Below are 27,937 nucleotides of genomic sequence, written 5' to 3'. Positions count from 1 at the left end.
AAAAGAAAATTAAAAATAAAAGGTAAATGATATAAGAAAAAATTTTATTGAGGCTTTAATTATTGAGTGTTGTTTCCTTTTGTACAAAAAGAATTGAGGGAGCAGTAAGTACTAAGTATGGCTCCCCTTCCCCCTCCCAAAACTACTTAATTCTTTACAAATAATTAATCTGGCTAAAGGCAGGCAGGCAGGCTTCATCTAAGGACATAAATAGAACAGAACATATTGAGTGGCAACCATTCAGCCTCTTCCCTGCATCTAACTAAACCTAAAACTCTATAATGAATTTGGAGCAACTTTATAACAAGGGCAGCTGGCTGCAATGAGAAGCTCAGGTGTGGATTTATACAGTGACATTTACTGAAGAACAAATCTTCATCAAAATCATCCTAATCTGCAAGAAACTTGGGGGGACAAGCTGAGGAAACCACAGTCTTATTCACGTAAAAATTCAAAGCCTTTCTGGTCGACGACTTTTGCAGCAGGTTTTACACCAGTAAAATTCATATCTCTAAGGGAATGGCTAAGCTCCTCAACTGAGAAGGGGATACTGCAGTTAAAAAGAAACATGTAAATTGGTGGGTGAATCGAATCACGAATCATTCAAACATGATTTCCATTTTCCTATTGTAATTGTACCTTGGATTGTCATCCAACAAGAACGCGTTCTCAGCATCATCTGACTCCTCCTTTGATATTAGAATCTTGATGCTGGAAATTACCTAAAAACGACAGGTAGTTCAAGGGAGCAACAATGAGCAAATGCAACGAAAAATTAGATTTAGGTAAGGGGGTTATCCCCCATTCACCCCTCTCGCACCAGTAGAGGGAAAGCAAAAGAGAAATAGAAGGGAGAACAGCTCACATCTTCAGATACACTTCCAGTATTGTCATTTTCACCTGAGCATAGTGTACACAATCTGTACAGCTGTTGACTACCCAGAATCTGGAAACATGAGATATTAATGAGAGAATTTTCAAGATTCGCAATTTCATGTACAGCTACTACACAAGTAAAGATGACACCAGCAGTATGCATTCAATTTTTTCAAATGCTGTCCTTGCTTGACTTTATTGGCTCTAAAGGGAACCATTGAATCTGAAGCCCAAATATATGTTGGATATGCTAGGACACAGTTTTATAGGGAACTGCACCCATTTGTAGCAGCATATCCTACACATACTGGATATGCTAGGCATGCCTAGAGGAAGAAACATTTTGGATATAATTTTCATTACTCTTAATGCACCTTGGGCACTAAGGTTTTGTTTCTATATTTGAGTTTTGCAGTTCTTTGTCTAGAAGTTGGATAAAAATCTTGTGTGTGAACAGTTCTGTAATAGAAGGAATTTGATGCCAAAGACCTTGTGGTTAAGCGGCATGAAGTGACTCTCCCAAATGGGAGGTGGTCATGGGTTTGAGCCTCAGTGGGGGCGATTTTGACTCGTTGGGCTTCAATAGGTTAAGAAAATATATATGGACAGATACTACATGTAACATGGTCAATAGTACTCAAAAACATAAGGAATTTGATAATTTTTATGTTTCCATTCCTTGTAGGGTTGTACTTTTAGGTTGAAAACAATCACTAAATATAATTCTTTTGCTGATTGGACAAGTTATTGCATTTTGTTGCACCGTAGTTCCTTAACTTCTAATAATCTTTGTTTTAACTAATTTCCTAACCAATGCAGTATTTGTCAGAAACTGATTTTTGCTGCTTCCACATCTTAATTCAACATAATGAACCTGTCCAAATCAAACTAATTAGGCACATTTAAGCTCATAATTTCTATTTTCTATAATATCCTGGCAAATTCTACTCTGTATTTCTATTTCTGTAATGTCTTAAGCTTCCCATCTCAGGACAGATACATTCAGCTATGCCACACCTGGCACCAGCACAGATTCACAATATAGGGGAAAAATCACATGCAAATAGATTTAAAAAAAAAAAAAAAAGATCTTACTGGGCACAAGTCAGTTATAAGATCATCATAGGTAATTTTTGTCTTATCCTTCATAACCTGCCAAATAAAATTGTAACTTAGTTCTAGCTTTTTGAGGTAATCAGTTAAGAGTGAAAAATAAAATTGAAGATAAGTACGGAAGTATTAGAACTTTAGAAGTATGAATCAGAACAGCTACAAAAATACTGAATACATTACTCACATTCACAAACCAAAAAAATACTTTGCCCTAAAAAGATGGAAAGGAAACATACCAAGAACCCAGCAGTCTCCTTTATGTGTCTCATTTCATCCCAACAGGAACCTACAATCTGCAACAAATAATTGTCAACATTACTAAAGCATCAAATGGTTTAATAAAGCCATCCCAGTAAAAGCATAGAGCAAAGATATTGAGCTAAAGTTTAAAGATATGACCTAAGCACTCAAAAATACCAATCTACTTATACATTGGAATAGTACCTCTTCCTGTGCATTTCCACACCAAAGTTCTAATTCATCTAACCCAGCTTTTATATATTCCCCATTTCTCAAAGTACAGCATTCTTTTTGTTGAAGGATGCTGCAGCAGTACATTAACAATGTTAAATTGCAGGAAGTGCAGTACTTGCTCTAGGATAAAATTTCTGCTGGATTATAGGAAAACATACCTGTTAAATAATTGTACATTGAGATAAGAGAAAATTTGGACGATCATATTCTGAATAAGAAATGCAGGTACCTGAAACATCATTTATAACATTATGTTTTTGTTTATATGACATCAGAATATCATGGAATACAACAGTAGGAATGTTTTCATACATAATTTTCATTCATTGTATTGAGAAGTCTATTAAGATTCTCAGTAATGCTTTTCCATGGATTTTCTCCGCCTGATTCTGTAGGAGCCTAAATATGATAAGTGGAAAGAAATTAGACATCTGAAAAGTAGAACACAAAGACAGGGGTCATGCAAAGCATTCCAAAACTGAAAAAGAAAACCTGTTTACATAAACGATTTTAAAAGCATACAACCCTAAAGCTATGCACTACATTTGAACTACAGTCTCCCATAGTATTTAGAGAGGTGGATTCAAAATTAAACTGAAGGCAATTGAGTATCAACTGACTTAGTCCTGCAGATTTTTTTTGTTGGAAATATATTACTTGCTCCATCCAAATTCCAAAAATAGTGTCCCATTTGACCGGACACATAGATTTAGGAAAGTATATTTAATGTATTGACTAAGTGATATATTTCCATTTTCCGATAATAAATGCACTGTATTTTTTTCCTCATAATAAATGTAGTAGGTTTTTAAAGGGCGTTTTAGGTAATTAATGTTGAATATTAGGTAACCTTTATTGAATATTAGGAAACTCCTAGTAGGGTGGACTTAGTTTCCTATTCCTATTAGGGTTTCCTATTCCTATTATGGTAGACTTGGTAGGTAGTTTAGTATATATATAGAGGCATAGAGAACAACCCCATTGTACTCTTTCATTATAATACATTCATATATTCTATTATTCTCTGGTTTTTTTACATACTTTGCTTCCGCTAATTGGCGGGTGGTTGTTATTCTCTACCCGCCAGGTCTTTCAATCCCTCAATTTCAACATGGTATCAGAGCCTAAACCCTAAAACAAACCCTGGACAAAACCCTAGTTGTTCCGCCGTCGCCGGGAGTATCTTTGGTTTTCCGGCCAGATCTCTCTCCTCCGATCTCTGATCAAAACGCCGCTGCCACCATTGGTTTCGTATCGACGAGACGCTCCTGACTGTGTTTTCAGATCATTCGTTTGTCGCCGGTCAACGGCCAGTCAACGCTGGTCAACAGTCAACTCCGGTCAACCTCGCCGGTCAACATCTCCAACCATCCTTGAGATTGTTGTTTTTCCATTCTTTGGTGAAATTTGAAGGCATATTGGATTTGTTGCTGAGCTTCTTCAGTTCTTCCCATGGTGTTTCACTATTTTGGTATTACCGTGCTATTCCTTTATCTCCGGTATGCCTTATCCCATGGATGTTAAGTTTCAGGACTATTATAATGGCCTTTGATTATTTCCCATGTTTCAAGTAAGGCCGTAAGGGGGAGTGTGACTATCTATAATCAAACGGTGTTCTAGTTTATATTACTTTGTTTTCCCGGTTATCTTTTATCTCGTTGGTTTGGATTTATCTTCATTACTATGGGGGCTCTACTGCATCCTTTGCTATTCTTTGCTCTCTTTTCGCCTCTACCACTCTTAATGAAGTTCAATGAAGGCTTTGTTAGCATGTCCTACTCTATCCTTGGTGTGTTCATCTCTATTCCCGAGGTTCGTGTTCAACTCCATCCTCGGTGCGTTCATTCTCAAGATCATGTTCAGCTCCGTCCTTGGTGTGTTCACCTTTATTCCCAAGGATTGTGTTCAACTCCATTCTTGGTGCATTCGTCTTCATTCCCAAGGAATGGTCAGGCATAGCGCAATCTCTTTTGAAGCCATCAATCCTAGAATGCTTATGTTGCTGTGATGGTGTTCGCTTTACCCTTGGTGCCGTCATTCCCAAGGATGTTCGTGACAAGCTTTGCCCTTGATGCATTTCCAAGGGTTGTGTATAGCATTGTCCCTCCGAAGCCATCCATCACTGTTATCCTCTAGTTAGCTTTTAATTTTCATTTGTAATTTTGAGTGAGGTAGAGTGTTTGTTTTGATTCAAGCTTGGAACTTTCAAACGTTCCAATTTGAGGGGGAGTGTTGAATATTAGGTAGCCTTTATTGAATATTAGGAAACTCCTAGTAGGGTGGACTTAGTTTCCTATTCCTATTAGGGTTTCCTATTCCTATTATGGTAGATTTGGTAGGTAGTTTAGTATATATAGAGGCATAGAGAACAACCCTATTGTACTCTTTCATTATAATACATTCATATATTCTATTATTCTCTGGTTTTCTTACATACTTTGCTTCCGCTAACTAACGGGTGGTTGTTATTCTCCACCCGCCAGGTCTTTCAATCCCTCAATTTCAACAATTAAATTATAAATATTATTGTATTTATGATGCACTTCATTAAAGAAGAGCAACAGAAAAGGGAGTTAGTACAGAATGCATGTAAAATAATATAAGAGGAAACTTTATATGGGGAATTGTCACCTGGATACATGAAGGAAGTACCGATGACAGTTCCTTTTTGAAGTTATCTCTAATGATTCCATAAATCTTGTCCATATAGGCAGTGAGCTGTTGTTTGAAAAGCAAAGCAGGATACTTTGCTTCTACCTGGCGTAATGCATCAAGTCCACCAACTGGGAGGCTGCTTGAAGAAAAAGATGACCTGCTGAACATCCTTCCAAAAAAAGATGTTGGTTGGGGGGGTTTATGTGGAGTTGAAACTGTAGTAGCTCTTAGTGTATGTTGAAGCAGAAACAGTAATGTAGATGTGTTTGACAGCCAATAAGCCATTTGATTGTTGTTCGCCTCGTCCTGTTAATGATGTTAATGATATTATAGAGAGAGAGAGAGAGAGAGAGAGAGAAAGAAAGAAGGGAAAAAAGCATCTTAAATCGAAGAGTTCAAGTTGAGAACATGGATGGGTCCTACTTACACAGAGAGCTCAAGATTTATAAGAACCTTAGGGTACTAAATGAGCTATGCTAAAGATGGTTGTTAGTTGATATTGCAAAGGCTTAGGTTGGTTTTACTTCATCATTCTAATCCATTATACCCCCTTTCCTGCAAAAGGCTTGTCCATAAATAAAATTACTTTCTTCTATCTAAAGGAAAGAAAATGTACAAACACTATTAATAAGGTCCACTTCAGTGAGAAGAAAAGGAAATAGCAAAATGATGAGATAGGCATGCATAAAGAATATGCAATAATATAGACCTAATGCCACACGCACCTCAATTTTTAACAGATCAAATCATAGAAGTCACAAGCATAAGTCATATTTTAATGAGGGTAAATTATTAATTTAGATATGAACAATTACCTCTATAGCAGAACCAATAATCTGAATAAGACGATCAAATACATTAGTTCTTTCTGCTTCAAAGGATTTCCAGTGAAAAAGGCATTTGTATATAGTAAATGCTGCAACTGGTTTTCCTTCGCTAAATCCGAGATCTTCGTTGGTGTATTTGATAAGAATATCCACACTTTCCTACAGAAAATATAATATAAAATGATGAAATCAGTTAACCTCAATTTTTTAAGTCCACATTGATAAAATAAGAGAGAACATATGGGTTTATAAGGCCATGGGTTAGACTAGCTAATAGGAGGTTGGATTCAATCTTTTAGTGTGGTTTGGCCCATGTGCATTATAGCCCAATTGAGTGACCCTAGCTCAATCTTAGTTTATAACAGCACTAAATCCATTACAGAGAGTGAGAGATTCTTCAATGCCACTGCCAACCATGCCTCCTTTACAAAATGGAAAAGGTGGAATGGAAGTATTTGGGTCATATCAATGGATTATAATAAAAAGGAAAAAAGGGTAATGAAATGAAAGCCCCCTTCCCACTCCCCCTCCTAAATTTCCTTTATTGGCAAAGAGGCACGGGAGGCAGTGGAACCAAAGCCTTTTCTATACTCGCACAAAGAAAGACTCTTTGGCTACTCAATCCAGGTTAAGTGAGAACATATCAACAGGATGGTTGGACGGTTACCATCCAACTTCCCCTAAAGCTGAAGTGTATATATCCTAAGGGGTTTAGTGAATATATTTGCCAACTTATTGATGACCATTCATGTTTTATTGAGATCTTACTCGTTGCCTCTCAATTTGGGATCTTCTCAATGATAAGGAGGCAAATGGTTTTGACGTTGCTTGTTGTGGATCCTGTATAAACCATCCTCACACATTAATCATCCATGGGGACAATGCAACTATTATGCAAAAGCATGGGATAGAGGTAGCACGCCTTTTAATTACCTGATGGCCATTCTCTGAAGGCTGCAATAGAAAATAAAAGATCAGTAAGAAAAACCAACAAAAAGTCCAAAAACATGAAATACATTTTTTGTGGTGTCATGACCTGAGTGGCTACAGAAAAACGTCCAGACATTCTTCTAGATTGTGAATTCAACAATGCTTGTTGTCGAAGAATATGTTCTTCAGTTTCTATATCAGATATTTTCTCCTTAAGCCTGTCACAAGAAACAAACAGAAGAACAAAAAATGCAACCAAAAGAACAAAAAGTATGTCGTTATGGTTCTACCAATCTCAAATGATAAATATGAAACTTTAATGAATAAATCAGATGCAAAAAATAAAAATGTTTCTTGAAATTAGGTTGATATGTATATCTTGGATGCATAATGGGAGAAGTTCATTTGTTCAACCTTTGATTTTCAGTCTTTAACTCAATCACTTTTGACTCAGCTTCAATGGCTTGCTTTCTGGCATCCTCTTTTTCTTTCTCCAGCGAGCTAACTAAGTCCTTCAATAGAATCAGTACATTAAACCCATCATATTATTGATATAGTCAAAGGACTGAACAAGCCAATCTAGACCATGCATAGAAGCCAGAAAGAGAGGACGAGACAGAGAACAAAACAAAAAACATAGAAGCAACATAGATTTATATGCCTTCTAGATAAATTTTCAAATTTGTACAACTATATAGTGGAGCTTAGCAAGCCAGAATATAAATGGAAAACCATATTTGAGAAACTCAGAACATACCTTAAACTGAAGGTTTTCAGCAGCAAGCTTACTGACAATTTCATGATCAACCTTGACCTCTTGGAGGCTTTGGAGCTGAAGCTGAAACGCTTCCATAGTAGATTGTAGTTTTGCATCCGTGGTTTTGGCTTCATCCTGGTCAACATATAAGAAGTATCCATAATTATGCATGGGAATGTAAAAGTTGTGGGGAGAGGTGGAATGTTGAAATAGCAACAAAGAATATTGTCTTTTAGATATCTCTTCAGGTCTGCACAATGGAGCTTAGCAACCTAGCATCTCTATCAAGGAATAAATGAAATTATTATTTAAAAAAAAAAGAAAAAAAAGCACACAAACTTACCTTAAGCAACTCGTTTTGAGCAGTAGGCTCATTGACCTTTTCTTGATCAGTAACCTTGACCTCTTGTACCACAGGCATTTGGTCAGCAGTCCGGTTTGTGGTCTCACGTTCCGTCAAAAGCAAAGCTTCAGTCTCCTGGAGCTGAAGCTTCATTTCTTCCAAAGAAGATTGTAGTTTTGCATTTTCCTGGGTTTTGGCTTCTTCTGAAGCCTATAAGAAATGATATCCATAATCAAGCATGAGAATTTGGAAACCACAAGGAGTGGAAAGGAGAAACAATAGTTAGAATCAGTAGTAGATACGGCTTGAAGGTATCTTTTCAAGTTTGTAAAATGGAGCTTAGCAAGCCAGCATCCCTCTACCAGGGATATAAAACATACAAGAAAAGCAAACAACCTTACCTTGAGCTGCTCATTTTCAGCTGTAAGCTTGTTGACCATTTCATTATCAATGACCTGGACCTCGTGTACAACAGACACCTTTTCAGCTTTCTCTTTTGCTTCCTCACATTCTTTCATGAGTGACTCTTTAGTCTCTTGAAACTGAAGTCGCGTTTCTTCCAAATCAGACTGTAGTTTCACATTTTCTTCAGTTTTGGCCTCTACCATGTCAGCAAGCTCCTTTTCTTTCTCTTGTTCCCTCACGAGCAGTTCTTGAGTTTCTTGATACTGAACTCGCACTTCTTCCAAAGAAGACTGTAGTTTCACATTTTCTTCAGTTTTGGCCTCTACTATGTCAGCAAGCTCCTTTTCTTTCTCTTGTTCCCTCACGAGCAGTTCTTGAGTTTCTTGATACTGAACTCGCACTTCTTCCAAAGAAGACTGTAGTTTCACATTTTCTTCAGTTTTGGCCTCTACTATGTCAGCAAGCTCCTTTGCTTTCTCTTGTTCCCTCATGAGCAAATCTTTATTCTCTTGAAACTGAAGTCGCGTTTCTTCCAAATCAGACTGTAGTTTCACATTTTCTTCAGTTTTGGCCTCTACTATGTCAGCAAGCTCCTTTGCTTTCTCTTGTTCCCTCATGAGCAAATCTTTATTCTCTTGAAACTGAAGTCGCGTTTCTTCCAAATCAGACTGTAGTTTCACATTTTCTTCAGTTTTGGCCTCTACCATATCAGCAAGCTCCTTTTCTTTCTCTTGTTCCCTCACGAGCAGTTCTTGAGTTTCTTGATACTGAACTCGCACTTCTTCCAAAGAAGACTGTAGTTTCACATTTTCTTCAGTTTTGGCCTCTACTATGTCAGCAAGCTCCTTTGCTTTCTCTTGTTCCCTCATGAGCAATTCTTTATTCTCTTGAAACTGAAGTCGCGTTTCTTCCAAATCAGACTGTAGTTTCACATTTTCTTCAGTTTTGGCCTCTACTATGTTAGCAAGCTCCTTTTCTTTCTCTTGTCCCCTCATGAGCAGTTCTTGAGTTTCTTGATACTGAACTCGCACTTCTTCCAAAGAAGACTGTAGTTTCACATTTTCTTTAGTTTTGGCTTCCTCCATGTCAGCCTATAAGAAGGAATGCAATTATCATCTTTTATTCCATCTTGCTGCCACAGTTAAACACAACTTCACTAAGCCTTAATCCCAATCTAAGTGGATTAAGATATGTTGATTCTGTTTAATGCTAAACCAATCGCAATCACAATTACACTTTCTTACTAGGCATCCAGAGGCTATGTTGAAAATGTCTAACTCATCTAAAGTTTATTTCATCTAATTTGTCATCAGTAGGGACCACTTGTGCCTGACTTTAAATAAACCATTTTGTATTCGCACACATACAAATTAGCATTCTTATCTTAGTCACAGCAATTTTACAGATATGCTGCTTCTTTATTGCCCAATATTTGCTGCCACAAAGAATAACTGGCTTAATGGTTGTTCAATGGAATCTGCCTCTATCTCAGTTCATTGAACAATGCAATAAAACAAAGTGCTGAAAACTAGACAAAAACTTCCACCTTTTTTACCCTTCATAGATTATGGATATAATTCAATGTGTTGGCTGTAAGCATAGATCAAATGCATAAGAACAGAGAGGGACCATTCAACAGTCAATAATTTGACACACTTACTACCATGAATAGACCCGATATCAAGTCAAGATCTCATTGAAGGCACTTATCATCTTATCCACAGATATACTGATATACATTGGATATTTATTTTAACATTCAAACATAGAGGTCATAGATTGTCCACTGCATCTGCGGGAGTTTCTTGCAAAAATCAAGTTGGAACAAAACTATGCTATAGTTTTAAGAACATTAATAGTATGGGTTCAGAAAAATGAGAAAATAAATTAGGGATATAAGAAAAGGGATTTGAGCTTTAGTCACTCTATGCATTTGGTCTATGGTAAAGTTGATCCCCCTATCCCCAAAATAACTAAGGGTCCGTTTGGAAAGCAAAAAAATGACTTTTGGAAAATGAGTCATTTTCCAAAAAACATTTTCCTTTCCCGTGTTTGGCTGCACAACAAAAAACTTTGTGTGTTTGGTTCATTTTCTGGAAATGAGTAGAATTGTATAATTAAACATTTACATATTTTATTTAGAATATAAAAATATTTTTAATAATATTAAAATAAATAAAAAAAACTGATTTCCCCAGAAACCTTGTTTTCAAATTTTGGCAAATGTCATTTTCCGCAAAAATGACTAGATTTTCCCAAGTCAACAGAAAATTCTGTTGACTTGATTTTCAAGTTGCATCCAAACACTGGAAACCCAGAAAATGATTTCCAAAAATCATTTTTCGGGTTTCCAAACACAGCCTAAATATAAAAAAGACATTTTCACATTTCAAAGAAACATATTTACCCTCATGCGCTTCTGGAACTCCAATTCTGAAGTGAGGTCTTCAACTTGCTTTTCCAGGGCAGCTTGCATAGCAGCTGCTTCTTTTGCAGCCTGAAGCATACAAGAAAAACACAGCCTTCAACACACAATAAAATTTTGCCTTTGTAGCAATCATACATTAATTCCAAGGAACATATTTATAAGAACCTTCTTTTTGGTTGGGAAAGTCTAAACTGTTCTTGTCAATACAAATGATTCTATCAGAATACATGCTAAAATATGGATTTCCATAAAGATTGATCAACCTATGGGCAAAGATAATGGGGCACAGATCAGCTCTGGCCTTGCTTTAAAAACAAAAAGGATTAATACAGATCATCACAAATCTTTAAAAGAGTAAAAAAGATTATCTACGCTCTCTGTCTTGAAGCAATCACTTTCACCTCTTGGGTAGGTAGTAACAGTAAGTAAGTGATCCTCTCAAATTCTTTTACAAAAATGTCTTAGAAAGAATTAAATTTCCAATTCAACAAGGCAAAAGATAAACAGGAACTGGTTGAGTATGATCTAAGTAATGTCCAGGCAACAATAGGTTGGCAGAGAAAGCGATCCTCACAAGATTAACATCAAAACAAAATCCTTCATTTTTAAGTCAGTCACAGATACTTGAAAATTGCAAAACTACTCCTGAGTTATCTTAGGTTAAAAATGAAAAGAAGAGAGAATAATGTTCAGTAGCATGCCTATAATAAATGTGTTCAGAATTTATTTATTTATTTTTTAAATGAGATGAAAGAAAGAGAATAGGAAGAAGGAAGAAAAAGCATACTAGAAAACAAGATCTCACCATTTTAAGTTTGCGCAGTTCTCTTTTTGCAATTTTCATCCTCCATGCACACTGTGTAGCAATTGCTGCTTTCATCATCCTCCTATAATAAAGGCGGGCCCGGAATCCACGGCAATGCCTCTGAAATCAATGCAAATAGATTAGATAAATACTATTAAGTCAGATACGGACACAAAGATGAAAAATAATTTCCCTCTAGCCTTTCTTTACCAAGCCTGAATGCAAATAACCAATCTAGTCAGGTAGGCAAGTTTTGTCATAGACAAAATCATAGCAAATGGGATTCCCTACATGTGATTAATGGTGGAAGAACTACTAAAATCTTTGGATTGTTTCAATGGTCCCAACACTCGAACTTCATTGAAAGAATAAGCAACAGCATATCGATTATTAGTAATGATATCTATTTTGATTGCTCCGAGTACCAACCAAGAATACTAGATAATATACAGTGGATCCAATCTATGAAACCATGATCACCAAGTAATATTTATCTATATGATTGGCAATCATAATAGTGACAGTTTGAAATCTGTTGATCTCACCAAAATTAAGTTATCTTTGCCTACATCAAGGGCTAAATTTGGTGAGTCTTCACTAGCCACGTATCAAACTAGTACAACAAGTCAAGAATATTGTGTTATCTTGCTAAGTGATATTCAGCAGAAAAAAAAAATGGCTACTTAGCTATAAGAAATGAGTTCCAGTTATGCAGCTCTAAACCAAGTAACCAACTAAGCAATTAAGCAAAAAATGATATATAGTAACTTCATGTAACAAACACTGACTTGTAAAACTTTGCAGAACCCTTGTTACCTCGATAGCAATAGCTGCTTTATTATCTCTTCTATAATTAAGCTCATTAATAGCAGCCATCCTACGCAGTACTGTCTGGATGGAAACAGCTGAAGAGCAAAGCAATTTGTAATCTTTCCTTGCAAGGAACATACGTGTGCATTTTCCAATTATCAAAGATGCCCTATCTCTCCTCTTCCATTCATAAAAGTTGCGTGCAAGTTGACCTGTATTCAGATCATGGTCAGGTCAAGAGAACTTTTAGCTTACAGTATCACATCAATAAATCAAGATTGGGATATAGGTCAGCCAGACCTCTGCATATAGTTTGGATTTCAGTGGCTGAATCTCGTAACAAAAGAAACATTTTGCGCTTAAAATAGGTACGGACTTTTCTCTGTACAGTGCATGCAGATCTTCCAAGGACCTCATTACGGTGAGCATCCAATTCTGCCATCTGACCAGCTCTAAGAAACACTTTGGTTTTGCCAATCTGCATTGAACAATTATTAACAGAATTTACACAATACTTCATGTTCTTTTATACATACTAGTGTTGAGACCCACACATTGCACATGTTATTAGAAGTTTTTTTATTATCTTTATGTTGGTGAAGTATTTAATTCAAACTATGCTATATTAAAGTTTTTTTTTTCAATATAAAAATTTGTTTTGGCAATTTAATCCAAAATCAGGAATTTATTTTATATTATACCAAATATAATACTAAGTACAAGTTTAAAAGACATTTTTTCATAAACTACTCCTTTCCTGTATTTATTAATCATTTAATAACATGGGGTAGTTTATTTTATTTGTAAAGTTATTAGAAATAATGTTAAGAGTCCCACCTTGAAAATGGATTCAGTCTTTTAGTGTGGTATGGCCCATGTGCATTATAGCCCAATTGAGTGACCTTGGCCCAATCTTAGATTATAACAACTAGAAAGTCAAACTAAGAAAAATGTCATAAAGCCAAGTGGTTACAAATGCCACTCCAAAAACTTAACAAATGTTGCAGAAATATGTTCTCTCCTTGCTTTATATTTTGTATACTCCGTATGTATTATACTAGATGTGTATATAGCATGACAACCTAATGTGTCTCAGGTTCAAATGGTTAAGATAACTTTCTGTAAACTTTCATTCATATTATAAATTATAAGCATTTTATTACTCATATGAGCACCAGCATCATAGAACTAAGTACTGTTTTATAACAGTTTCATCACACTTTCCTTCACTATCCTGTAATAAAAATGTAGCTAAATAGTCAAACAACAGCTACAAAGACTGGTAACTTTCCAACAGTGAAAAAGAGTAAAACATGCCACTGCAAAAATGAAGTACCTTTGATAATTTAAGAGCCATACAGGGATGACACCTAATAGACACACTTAGTTGCAATACACCCATGTAACTCATTTAAATTGAAACAAGAACATTTATCAGCACGGAAGGATATAGGAATTGAACTTTCTTTAGGGGGAACTTAAATAAGAGACTTGAAAAATAAACAAAAATGCTCAGACTTTTAGTGAAGCAAAAGCCAAGCAGTGACCTGATGACCAGTGAAGAGTATATAAGTTACCTGATAACCTTTGAGGCCAACCTTCTCTAAAATTTTCTTGGAAGCAGTGATGTCATCACAGCTATAAATTAAAAATAAAATAAAATAAAGAAGCTTTGTGATGTGATAGAGGGGTAATAAGAAAGGAAACAACTTTAGCAAAAGAGAACAAAAGTAAAACAAAATCAAATCAAAGGCCTATAAATACCTGCCCTTCTTAATTTCAGGAGCAAGAATATTAAAACGTTTCATGAATTCATCAAATGTTCTCCGAGTGGGAAATCCAGCACAGCTAATCCTAATTGCCTCCATAACTCCCTGGAACAACACAATTATCATTTGAGCAAGTTTGAAAACATAAACATCTTTTTAAATAATTAAATGACATAAAACTATGAAAGCATACCCCACATCGAAGCTGTTGAAGTATATTTTGATTCTCAAAGATGGCTGGCTTTAGAAGATTATTTGGCTTTACACAACGAATGTAGTGAGGCTCGGTGGCACTAAGTGTTTCAAGCAATGATTGCAATTGTTGCTGTATCATATACAGGTCATTTTACTTTACAAAGTTAGACAAAAGCACACAGTAAAATATTAGTTAATAAAAACATAATATTTGAAACCATCGTACCAATCAAACCATCATAGTAATAGTAATACTAATAGTAATAGTAATAGTAGTAGTAATAGTAATAGTAATAGTAATAGTAATAGTAATAATAATAATAATAATAATAATAATAATAATAATAATAATAATGAGTAGATTGCAAGATAGTGGCTCAAAGTGTCAGAACAACTAATGTACTCATCTTATTACAGGGGTTTCACAAAATCTTTACTAGTAAATACAACTACGTACAATGATGCAATGTTCAAAGTTAGCATTGTTTTACTTGAAGAGTGGGAATGATTTATAATTTATTTAATAGGCAAGGAAAGAGCTGATCAAAAAAGTTGTACCCAGAAAAAAGTAGCGTCCATCTTTGCTTCTTTTTTGTTTTTGTTTGTTTGTTTGTTTGTTTTTTTTTTTTTTGGTTTTGTTTTGTTAGTTTCTTTTACATTTTCGTAAATCACTTAGGATTTAGGAATAGGATACAGTTGTAGCCAGTGACTTGAAAGGAATGAAATCTCTCCCCTCAACCCCCCCCCCCCCCACTCTCTCTCTATCTCTATCTTCCCCACCTTCACCACTCTCTTTCATTTTTGTAATTTTGTCATATTAACAACACAAGATAAAGGATTCAGAATAAGTTTATTTTGATTCTATGCATCTTTGGTTCATTCTTGTCACCTTGTCTTAAAGCACAAAAAGACTTTATTCTTATTTGTTGATTGGTAAAAAAAATTATTATCTGACAGAATTATGGAAGCTGACATCAGATATCTGTTTAGATGAAGACTACCTGGGGTCAAACTAATGTATTCATAAACTAGTTTATGTAAAGGAGAATGGCCAAACCATACCTTAAATCTAGTACCAATAGAGGAGAACTTCGATGTTTTAGAAGATTCTTCATGCAGTGGTGCAAACAAGCCTGAGATAAAGGAGCACCTTGAAGCACTGAGGAGATCTTGGTATTCTGCAACTACGTAATCTTTGTTCTTGTCCAAGAATAAATCAGTTTGGTATGTCACCTAAGACAGCAATTTTCAGTAGTCAAAAATGCATTAAGCAACACTTCTTTCTTGTAAATACATCACAAGAGATACATACCTCACCAGCATAATGGACAATAGTGAAGTCAGTTCGTGATAGCTTTGGCTTGATGAAGCGTTTATTGTCTCTGAAGGTCTGATAGAGCTTTTCAGAAAAAGTCTCATGTGTTGACCTTGGGAACATGCTACAAAAAGTAAGCAAGAAAAGTTAACAGTCAAGCATAACTAGTACTCTATCGAAATAACAGAACTCGATATCCTAAACATATTTACCAGGCCTCATCCAGGAGAGCAATAATTCCACCAGGTTTCTAAAATAATAATTGAAAACATTAAAACTCAATCATGTAGAAGCAAAAGAATAACTGCATGTGCAGGAACAAGATCATAAAAAATTTGATGTGCAGCCCATATCAATAATTGACATCTGAAAGAAATATTTAAGTGAGTCTGAACAGTATATAGTTCCAATTCCAATTGCTGATAAAATACAAAACTCACAAGACCAAATGAGCTGACCAGGTTGTAAAGAGCAAAAAGACTTCAAGGAAGCATATTCAATTGCCCCTTTCCCCAAGCGATGTCTATTCTGTTCTTATTTTCCTCCTACTTAATACTTGAGATATTTGGCTCTATATTACTTATATTTTCTTCAAAGGCACACATAATAGAATTCCAAGGTAAGCTTTTTATACTGAATACAGAGAGTAAAGCCTGTAATTACTGAAAATGTTACAATAGCAAGACCAGAATAGTGTTGACATGAAGAGGGCAGCATGGCAGGAATTAAAAGGACAGCACTTCTTACTAAATGCAAAACAGAACAGCATAAGAATAGGGCATATAAACATGGCAGGAAAAGAGCATTATCTATTGTTACCAATGTCTCTGATTACCCATTTGTGTTATCTACTTACACAGAACAGTGTAGCAGCATTTAATATGCAACTCAACTGCCTAAAAGGATAAAGTAAAACTAAATTCAGGAACAGGAATCACCAAATTTGAGCTGTCAAGTCCTTACTTCACATACCCTCTAGCCTAATATTTTTACCAACTCTACTCAGACTAGGTAGATTCTTTTATGCTGAGTCTTACCCCTTTCCCCTTCCAGCAGATATGTAAGAGCAAACACATTCTCACAGTATAGGCTTTATATCCCTGCATGTCGGGACCAGTGCAATAAAGGGCTTGAAGAAGAATGAATACTAATCCAAAGTCCATGCACAGAAGAATTCTAACTATTATCCACAGGATATCCAGTGATTTCTGAGTGATTAACGTTTAATGTAATGACCAGATTTTGTCATGTTCCCAAAGCCACCCTTTCTTTATCCTAGTTAAGGCACATGTAAATATAGACAATGATGAGGACAACTTGCTCTAAAGATATTCAGGAGCATACAATATATTTTATTCAGTACAAAGGAGAGGAGCTGGGATAGAGACATGTCCTTTTAACCTTACTCCGTGGCCTGCCTATGACATTGATCTTTGCTATTTTCTTTTCTAGTCCTATTGTTTAAATTAGAGCTTTCAACACAAATCACTGATAAACAAAATTTCACATTCATAGATCAAAGAACCACAGAGAACAGATCATATAAGCTTTGTGTTTAGGAAATTCTAATGTCAATGACTCTTATCAGCAAAATTTACTATTCTTTTAATTAAAAAAAAAAAAAAAAAAAAACATTATATTCCAACTCCAAAAATAAAAAGGCAGGGGAAGAGTACACTTTAAATGAACAAGCCAATCTTGCTGCATGAACAAAGAGGCAGCATGTTAACAACAAACTACATCACACACTTTAGCAGAAAGGCACTCAAAGGCCTTAGCAAGAAGTTGCACGAAGAGGGTTAGTCATGGAGAAAGACAATCAGAGTTACAATAAATAATATTAACTCGTACTTTTTTTTGAAAGTATAAAATCTAACTTGAATTAGCCATTTAAATACCTTCCACCCTTCTTTATAGGATTAAGAAATAGTATTTCAATAAAATCTATCTTAAGCTGATCATTATAAATTTATATTTATATGCTGACCTTTTCTATAAGATCAAGAATATCTTGGTTATCAACAAACTCTATATAACTCCAGTCAATTTCCTCTTTGGTATACTCTTCTTGTTCCATTTTGAAGACATGCTGCAAAAGGAAAATAGCTAAGGTAATATTTGTATTACTGTTTCAGCTTTCATCAGTTTATTTTTTACGTTGCTATAAAAAGCTTGTGTGCAATGGAAGTACTACCCAAGTTTGTTGAATATATGTGAGGTACAAACCTGGTTGAAATGTTGCTGCAACTTTTCATTAGTCAGATTAATGCAGAATTGCTCGAAACTGCATGAAAGAGATTAGCTTCATTCACAGAAAATATAAATCCAAAAGTATCAAAAACTACAGACTCTCAGACACAAATCCATTGACAAGGCTTATTACCAAACCTTCATAATAATGAAAAGGAAAGGAGAGTTGATAGTATAAAAGCTACCAGCAAGGAAATATCATTATACCAAAAAAGGTAAAGAAAAAGAGAATCAGACAGGCTTAGAGAACAGCTATGACCAAGGTTATTTATAAGGATAAACCTAGCAGAAAAGTAGAAACAACATAAAATTCAAGGAGAGTTCATCAAATCAATGTATGAGGCAATGTATTTTAACTCTTCTAGTTCTGAATCCCTATAGACTTATAAGAGCAGAGATTTCATGCAGGGCTCTGCATGAAATGAACCTCCATGAATGATGAAAACAAAAGCATACCAGTTAAGCACCTGTTTGTCTTGAAACTCTCAAATCCGTAAATGTCCAGAACCCCAATCAACAACTGAGAATCAGGATCTTGGCCAATAGAATTGTTAATCTTTTCAACAAGCCTAAATAAGAAAACAATCAAAAGTGAGCTACCTCTGACACTGATGAAGAAGACTACTGAAACTAACATTTCAGCAACTAACCAATCAAACAGTTTAGAATAGACAGTTTTTGCCAAAGCATCTCTACTGGTAGCAGCAGCTTGAGGATCCAGACATTTTGTTATCTTCTCATCACGAGTTACAATGATGCGTTTACACAATGCGTCCTCAAGTAACTTTCCATCACACCTAAACAAAACTTCAATATGATGAACTTTGGGTGCTTGGAAATAAAATACACCATAGGATATCTTGAGAAACATGGGCAGAGAAAACTCACATGAAAAGTTCAGCTACAGTCTTAAGGTGGAAGCGAGATTGATCATCCTTTGGTTGTGCAGAATCAATCTCCTTTCCCTTTGCAAACTCAACGTTTCCCAAGTGAAGTATTGCAGCTACAACTCTAAAAATTGCATCCTGCAAATGGATTTTATTACTAGCAACTTCACTCACTAAGTGACCCATGCATGAATAATAGTGTCTTCATTCTAATACCTGCTCATCAGAACTGATCCCTACTACATCCATGGCTCTCCTGGTGGCCAGGTATTCTTTAGATTCATCCACTCCATCCAATTCAAAAAAATTTGACTGGTTCAGATAATGAAATTTCCTAGGATTTCCCAATTTGTACTTTTCAACATCCTGATGGCAATTATTACACAACAAAGAAAATATGAAATGAATGAAATCAGGAGTTAAATTATATCAGCACTATTCCAAGGTCAGTGCTTAATTAGCTGAGGATCATGAATATATTCACTTTTAAGGCAAACAAAATGATAATGAAGGTAATCACTGGCATTATTGAAGCTGTTTTTCAGCCAATACTTCAATCATCCCACCCATCTAGCTGCAAGAATAGATTGTGTGGGGAAACTGAACAAGGACACAAATTTACTGGTTGTGTTATAGACAATCCAATATTCTTCAGGAATAGCATATAAGGATTAACAATTAATGAGAAAATCATTTTTTTGTAAATAATCAATCAAAACACATCTTTAATTCCAAATAATTAAAAATAAAAAAAATAAAAAAAAAATAAAAATAAAAACATGTTTCCATAGACCATAATCCACTTGAGCCATCAGGGTTCCCACTTACCATGTTTAAATCAACTATTCAAAACATTTTGTAGGATAAATTGAAGCCAACAAATTACATTCTTAGAAAATCCATTCATAGATTAGCCAGAGAAAAAATGGAAAGAATCCATTTCTTGTATGTAGTATCATGTTCAGTAGAAACTGAATCAAGTCCGGTCAATGTGGCAATAACTAGGAAGCAATTGATTTTTTTAAGTAAGGGAAAATCTTCTCCCAAATCTCAATGCAGAGCTTCATATATTTAAGATAAAAAAAATTTACCTCTGGTGGTGCAGCACAAAGCATATAGAAGCAATGATAATTTCTTTCAGGGTCAGACACCTGGCAGACACGAGATCTTTCCAGAAGATATGTTCTGATAGCAGCACCTGAGATTCTTCCCCTTTTATCAAACTGAATCTCAACAAACTTACCAAAACGACTGCCACCAGTACATGTCGGTGATAAAGACTTTAATTAGTTAAAGAAAACAATAATAAAGCCTCTCATAATTCAATTAAAGCATTTTAAATTGTAAACTATGACCACCTCGAATTGTTGTTTCTCACTGTTTTTGCATTGCCAAATGCTTCAAGAACTGGATTTGACTGCCAAATAAAGAACATCCAAAAAACTTAGACCAGATTAGGATTTAGGATACCAGAACATTTATAGCATAATAATAATAATCACACAAATAAAAGTTTATAGAAGACAATGCACACCTCAAGGACTTGCTGCTCCACACTCCGCCCCTCATCTGCAGATCTACCTCCCATATATGCAAGATAATTCATAAGCATTTTTGTGCTTTCTGTCTTACCAGCTCCACTTTCCCCGCTAACCAAAATTGACTGGCTTATCTCATCATTAATCATCTGCCTGCATTTATATATATATATATATATATATATATAGCATTTTAGAAAGCATGGAAAAGTTGTACAGGAATTAATACTTAAGCGGCCTGCAAAGCATGACAGCTTGCCTGTAAGCAGAATCAGCAATAGCAAAAGGATGAGGGCTCAACTCCCCGAGTGCAACTCCTTTATACTTTTGCATGATATGTTTAGCATACAATTCGGGTAATCTTTTGAAAGGATTCACAGCAATCAATATGTTTCCCGTGTAAGTCTGAAGGAACGTTTAGATATATCAGTGCAGTCCATGAGTCACTTTGACAGGAAAAAAAAAACTGCAACATATAAAAAGTAAATAAAAGTGGAAACACCTTTCTTGTCTACTAGATTGAATCAAAAGCTGAATGAAGAAACAGCGTTTTGGACAAAGTAAAAGGCACAGTATTCATCCTTAGAGAACGAGAAACATTGCGTAGGGGGAGAGAATACTTACATAAATTTCATCACTATTATATCTACATTTCAAGTTATACAGAACTCCTGGTTCATGCAGATAAGAGAGCTTTGTCATATCATCCACACCACATGGAGGGGCCTCAGTATCTTTTGGATAGACATTAGATGCCTTAGCGACAACCTACAGCACAAAAAGCAAAGCAATTTGAAATTAAAAATTCAAATTCTGTTTTCATTAAAAAGTACACTCTGTAGCTAAATGATTCACACATTGAAAAGTCACATGGTACATATTAGAGTCCTCTAGCATTTACATAGTGCAAACATGGATTGAAAAGTAGCATTAGAAACATGTAGCATTTAGTGGACGCAGATAATCTAGAAAAGGCACACAGGAATTGATGGCAGCAGATATTTAATTTCATATCAATTCTATACTTGCACCATGAATCATGAAAGCCCATACTAGACCCACATGTATCTGTTATGAGGTAAATTGAACCATAGAGCTAGTTATATATCTCAATTCCCCTCCCTAAACAATAAGCAAAAGAGGAGAGAAACAGATGAGGCATAACCCCATATAATTTGCATATGATACAACAGTAATCCATTAATGCAATTGCTGCTGTATTATATTAGGGAAATCCCTCTAGATGCTTTCTTATACAACCTAAATAACCAAAGAACATGCCAAGATGCTAGTAATTCCAGCATAGTTTTTGGGCAAGAAATAAAGCTCATAAAAGTTAAGGAAATAGCCTTTACTTCATGTCCAGTCTCCCAATAGGAAATATTAGAGCCAACTATGGAGTAGAAGACGAGAATAAAAGATGAAAAGGCATCCACAGAGAAACAATTTTAAATTATACTAAAAGCATTATATCCTCAAATTTTAATTAAAAAGGCTAATTAATTAATTAGTAGTAGTAGTAGTAGTAGTAGTACTGTAGTAGTAGTAGTAGTAATAATAATAATAACAATAATAATAATAATAATAATAATAATAATAAAGTGACAATGAAGCAAGAACTCACTTTAGTCCCTGATGTACACTTGATTGTAATCTCTTCGCCCTTCGTTTCGACAACCTCCCCATCTAACCAAGCTACGTCAGGGTCCTCAACCCAAACATGTGTCCCAACGACTATACTGGAAACACTCTGCATAGAATGCACAACCTTAATAAAGAAAAGGCATAAATAATTGGGAATGTATTGTCAAATCAACTATAGCTACACTAATCACATTCATGTTTATAGAAATGTTTGAGAGATATACACATATAAATATATAATAAAACAACAATTTACACCATTAAAAAGAAGCTAAACAACATTTGAAGAGAACCTCCATAAGGCCTTTAAGAAATGTGCACCAGATGGGAGGTGAAAAGTTTTATCCATAGCAAGAAAGGTTATGTTAAAAATAAAAAATAAATAAATAAAACCCGAAATCCAGTTATGATCTAGAATCTTGATGAAAGCAAAGAAGAAGAAAGGTGAATTGAAATCTCATTTAAGGAGATCAAAGTCATAAAACTGATTGGCCACAGTAAGTAGATGACTGCTAAAGTTCAAAACTGAATAAGCAAAGTGCATGTTATTCACTTATTCAGTCTTTGTCTAAAGCAATGATTTATGAGATCTATAAGTATATTCTCAAACGTCACTTAACAAGCATACAGTTGTACAGATTAAGATGCCTTTCATTGTTAACCAGCAACTTCATGAGAGGGAAGAGGGATCTTTTATCTTCCCAAAATGACATCCCTCAGTGATGCAATTTTTGGCAAGTCTACGAAGGAAAAAAGAAAGAACGTCCTTTTTTTCTCTTATCTCTAAGAACTACAGTCTTTTCTACATTCATATTTTATGAAATCTTTATTGTTCAGCTTTCTTTTCCCTGAACTGGCAGTTTGATGCTCATGATGGCTAATGCTCCAAACTCCATATAACCATTTTTTTTCTTGAAAATGTAGAATTTTTATATTATTTTACTTTGGATATGAATATAGTGAGGCATTCAAATATAGATTTGTAAGTATTTTATATGTGTTTGTGACTATGGGTGTGTGACAATAACCTCACCACTCTGTATATTATAATGACAATTTTATAACTGCAACTTGTTTTTGTTGGTACAGAGGACAAGAGAAAGACAAGTAAAATTGGAGGTTATCTACAAATAGTATTCATGCAAAAGCTATTGAACAAAAATCATCAGAACAGAGAACACGAAGTGCATGCCACCTTCATAAAGGATAATGCTAGAGCATAAACATCAGTATCTTAATTGTGTTTCTGTTTATGTTTCTCATTCTGTGTATGGAAAGATACAGAGTATTAAATGCTACATGCCTACATTATACTAAAAAACTTTATAAAATAAATAAATGAATAAACCAACATATTCAATGAAGCAAATTTACAATAAATTTCAAGCTCGCAACATGAATTCAGTGATCACAACGTATCTATCAAACAACTCACAAACATATTCGAGTAATCAAAGTTTTTTATAGACAACCTTCAATGCAAGCCTACTCAAGTACCCAACTCTTATAAACAAAACTATATAACAATTTATATAAGAAGAGAAGCTAGGAAAAATGTAGACACATCCCATTACCATTTCTTAAAATTCAGAGCAATCGAGAGCCTTTATAGAAATCCCATCAAATCGTCAGTGCCATGAAAATGAAACGATAGTTTCTCCTTCCAATGTATACCTATATTACACCATACTCAAATTGTATTTGCGTAATATCTGTATACATAGGCGGGCGTTACGTGAAGGAAGCGGCTTTTCGTTGTGTGTGTGGTGGCCAACGGAAGTGGAAGGGGGAAATGGGACTGAGGAGGGAAGGGTTTATAGAAATCAATCACATGCGGAAGCGTTGCAGGGGGATACAATGCTCGACGATGATCAATGTTGTTTGATTTATTTTCTCTCTCTCTCTCTCTCTCTTTTTCAAGAGATCAAATCCCTCTGCAACTTTTTCTTTCGCAGCGGGAAAAAGCTTTCCCCTATCGATGCCTTTTTCTGTGTCTCTCCCTAGAATGCAATGGCGACGAAAATGGCTCCGGCGGTCGCTTCTTCTCTCTCTGCTATACCCATGTATTTCGTTTCTGCGTTTTCACGTAAAAATGAAATGCAGAATCATAGCTGCAACTATACACGTACACCAACACCTTCAACATTATTTTTCCGGAACTACCCCTAACTCTTCACTTTATTTTACGGTGTTCGCCATTCTCATTACACATGGATGCTTATATATTAATTATATTATTTATTAATTAATAGCTTCATAGTGCCCCCTACTTTTATTCAAACTTAAACTAATCCAATATTGTTTTACAACCTTAATTCTTTTTTAATTCTAACCATTAAATTTTAAAAAAAAATGTGTTTCAATACCAAAAAAAAAAAAGGACAAAAGCAAAAGAAATTATAACAATTATTCAAAACAAATTTGTGATCACTATTAGGACTATATTTGAGTTAAATTATGATTCCCTATCATAGTCTTCATGTGACTCTCTCTTGTATATATACATGCAATCTCTGTAACTCTGTAACCATTATTATTCAATACATACTACAATTCTCATATGGTATCAGCTATGGCTGACGGATCTGTTGATTCCTCTAAAAGCTCTAAAAGGACCCTCTCAGATGTTGCAGGATCCTCCATATCCTCTGCCATTACCTATTTATCTACCGCCCACCACTTTATCAGTATCAAACTGACATACAAAAATTTTTGTTTTGGAGGACTCAAGTTGTTCATTTTCTTCGTGGCCATGATTTAATGGGACTTTGTTGATGGTAATAATTGGTGCCCAGAGGCGTTTCTCCTTGTAGCCGCATGCTCCACCGTGCCTCCCATCTTGAACCCTACATGTGTTGTGTGGGTTCGTCAAGATCAAGCTTTGCTTTCTATGATTATATCCTCTCTCATTGAGGAAGTTATGCCCCTCGCGGTTGGACGTCGTACATCCAAAGCTGTTTGGGATGCAATTGAACAAGCCTTGGCATCTTCTTCAAGGGCTAGGTCTTTGAATCTACTTGGCCAACTTCGATCTCTTCACCAAGGAGATTCATCAATTGCGGATTATACTGGACGAGCTCAAGTGGTGATTAATGATCTTGTACTCGCTGCCCGACCGGCCTCTCTTGATGAACAAAACCTTTATGTTTTTCGAGGACTTCGGCATGAATTTCAACCATTAACATCTTCGCTTGCAGTCTATGGACAACCATTGACGTTACAGGAGTTGGCGGACTTTCTTGCTGCCCAATAATTTATTGCGGGTTGCACTGGTGCGGTCGCTGGCCGAACTCACGACCAGGCCACACTCGCAGCGGTCGATGTGCTACGCAGCGGTCGATGTGCTAGGCGAGGCAGCCAACACCACACTGGCAATGGGCAGCAGCGTGCGGACGGGTGGTAGTCGCATAGCTACAATGGTGATCACCAGCAATAGGGACAACAAGGTGGTGGTGGCTGCGGACGCGGAGGTCGTGGTCACAATTGGCAACCCAAGTGTCAACTTTGTGGTGTTCTTGGCTATACAGCGTTGGCTTGCTATGATCGTTTTCCTAGAAATCCACCCCAGGCACATATGGTATATTAGGAACTTCATATTGCAAATAATAATAGTTCCCATACTTGGTTCCTTGATACAAGTGCAATGAATTATGCCACCCCGGATATAGTTTCCCTTTCTACTTCATAAGAATACGATGGTAATGATACTTTGCGTGTTGGTGATGGTATGAGCTTACCTATTAGTCATGTTGGTCATGCTTCCTTTAAAACCCCGTCTAGATCTTTTCGTTTGTATAATATTCTTCATGTTTCTAGTTTGTCAACATCTTTATTATCTATTCAAAAGTTTGCTTAAGATAATATCATAATAATGTGTTCTTTGAGTTTCACACATCCTTTTTTGTTGTGAAAGATATTAATACCAAGGAAATTCTGCTACTGGGCAATAGTTCTGGTGGACTCTATACCCTACCAATTCCAAATTCAAGTTCGTCTCTTTCTGCGTTCCTTTCTGCTTGTGCCACAACTTCTGTTTGGCATAGTTGTCTGGATCATCCACATCAACGTGTCCTTACTCGTGTTTTAAAGTCGTGTGATAATCTTGGTGCTACGTACATGTGTGCAAATCCAATTTTTCATGCCCGTACCAAACATGTGGAGATTGGCTATCATTTTGTTAGAGACAGAGTTGCATCTAGTGACATTCAAGTGAATTTTATTTCAACCAAAGATCAACTTGTTGATATTTTCACAAAACCTTTGTCTGGTCTTAGATTTTCTTTTCTTAGAGACAAACTACATGTTACTAGTCTACCCTGTGCTTAATGGGGAGTATTAGGACTATATGTATTTGAGTTAAATTATGATTCCCTATCCTAGTTTCCCTATGACTCTCTCTTGTATATATACCTGCAATCTCTGTAACTCTGTAACCATTATTATTCAATACATGCTACAGTTCTCATCATCACGATGCAACACTAATCCTATCTGTCATTAGTAATAGATAAATATCAATATAAAGAACATCAAAGCTTATAAGGCATGAAAGGTCAAGTTATAGATGATCTTAGTGAGCGATCATTCAACCTGCACATGAGTTTGGCCTTGTTTGGTAAATAATTAGTTTATCAGCCAATTTTGGTCTATTTGACCATTATTAGTTGTTTGACTTGGTTAAAAAATTAATATAAGTGTTTCGTTAATAAGCTTTTTGTAACTCCGAAATACTAAATTTTAAAAGGCTACTCAAAACAACCTTTTCAATTAGCCTTTTGAGAAAAAAAAAATTATACCAAACAGCTATCAGCTAACAGCTAATTTACCAAACACTTTTCTACAATTAGCTAATATTATCAATTAATTATACCTTCTAACCCAATCAGCTAACAGTATCAGCTAACAGCCATTTACCAAACATGACCTTTGTCTTTCTATAGGTGTGTTTTTTATAATGTAACTCCAATCATTGTTTATTTGAATTGCTTAATATTTCCTTATAGTATATTTTAGAAAGAAAAAAAAAGAAGAAGGTGAAACTGAGCCTCGAAAGGATGGTTGAATTGGTGAAACATGATTCTCATACTTTGACACTCTTTCAAAGTTTCAATCAAATCTGTCGAACAAGATTTTTGTGTAGTCTGCAGGCTATTACATATATTGCATAGAAGTGAGGTTTATCCAATTGCAAGCTATTACAAGCTAGGAAATGAGATTTACGTAATAAGTAGAAACTGTGAAATTTTTCTTGTTCGTGGATCTTTATTATTTTCATATAGAAAGATTTTCTTAACAATCAGTCTTAATTAAACTCCACACTATTATATCATCTCAGCGAATAAATAAAGAAATTATGATAATTTCTAACAAAAAAATAAAGAAATTATGATAATTGGTGAAAGCAACGATTCTCACTTTGCAAGTAGAATCACAAATTCACTCCCTTGATGCACCTTAAGCAATTGACGCCATAGATTCTACCATGTTTGGTGTGCATGCTACGCGTTTGCCCTCAATTGAAGACCCAAAATTTACTAAGCTTAAGCCAATTAATATGATAAAGCAGTTTAACTTGATTGTTTAATAAATGAGTAATCATTCATCCAATAACAATATAATTCATTTCTTAATTAATAAAAATTTAATTTAACTATTGAATATACAAAATTTAGAGCACCAAACAAATTTCAACATAATCACTTGAATGAGTACTCAAGTTAGTAAAAATACACACACAATGCGTTATTATGTAAGCTAAGGTGTATATGCAAGAGAGTACATTCTTGAAAAGTGAAAATAGATCTATAGTAGTTCAAGCCCCCGTTATATATATTTTTTTTGACAACCAAGAACCATAGCTCGTTATTAACTAAAACAAGGTCAATAGTATTCAAAAAAAAAAAAAAAAAAAAAACT

At 35.3% G+C, this 27,937-nt stretch overlaps 1 protein-coding gene across 1 annotated transcript; it reads right to left on the bottom strand.

The window, feature by feature from the left end:
• Positions 1 to 27: 27 nt before the first annotated feature.
• Positions 28 to 22,133, bottom strand: LOC116017191 (myosin-6-like). The gene is made up of 39 exons (XM_031257725.1): positions 22,002 to 22,133; positions 21,002 to 21,145; positions 20,637 to 20,782; positions 20,374 to 20,530; positions 20,198 to 20,256; positions 19,931 to 20,090; positions 19,056 to 19,205; positions 18,841 to 18,977; positions 18,603 to 18,749; positions 18,420 to 18,521; positions 17,929 to 17,986; positions 17,690 to 17,791; positions 15,915 to 15,952; positions 15,700 to 15,826; positions 15,450 to 15,620; positions 14,386 to 14,517; positions 14,188 to 14,297; positions 14,001 to 14,061; positions 12,724 to 12,901; positions 12,430 to 12,635; positions 11,614 to 11,733; positions 10,788 to 10,877; positions 8,377 to 9,471; positions 7,976 to 8,185; positions 7,633 to 7,767; positions 7,290 to 7,387; positions 6,982 to 7,093; positions 6,879 to 6,899; positions 6,714 to 6,785; positions 5,934 to 6,104; positions 5,095 to 5,424; positions 2,776 to 2,862; positions 2,622 to 2,692; positions 2,434 to 2,533; positions 2,226 to 2,282; positions 1,972 to 2,028; positions 866 to 946; positions 640 to 722; positions 28 to 550 (listed from the first exon to the last, which is right to left on the bottom strand). Exons 1-39 carry the CDS (start codon positions 22,131 to 22,133, stop codon positions 436 to 438), a joined length of 5,622 nt encoding a protein of 1,873 aa, XP_031113585.1. The 3' UTR covers positions 28 to 435.
• Between the last annotated feature and the right edge of the window lie 5,804 nt (positions 22,134 to 27,937).

This window comes from Ipomoea triloba, chromosome 4 (genome assembly GCF_003576645.1).
Source record: "Ipomoea triloba cultivar NCNSP0323 chromosome 4, ASM357664v1".
NCBI lineage: Eukaryota > Viridiplantae > Streptophyta > Magnoliopsida > Solanales > Convolvulaceae > Ipomoea > Ipomoea triloba.
This window is presented reverse-complemented; position numbering and strand designations above follow the sequence as displayed.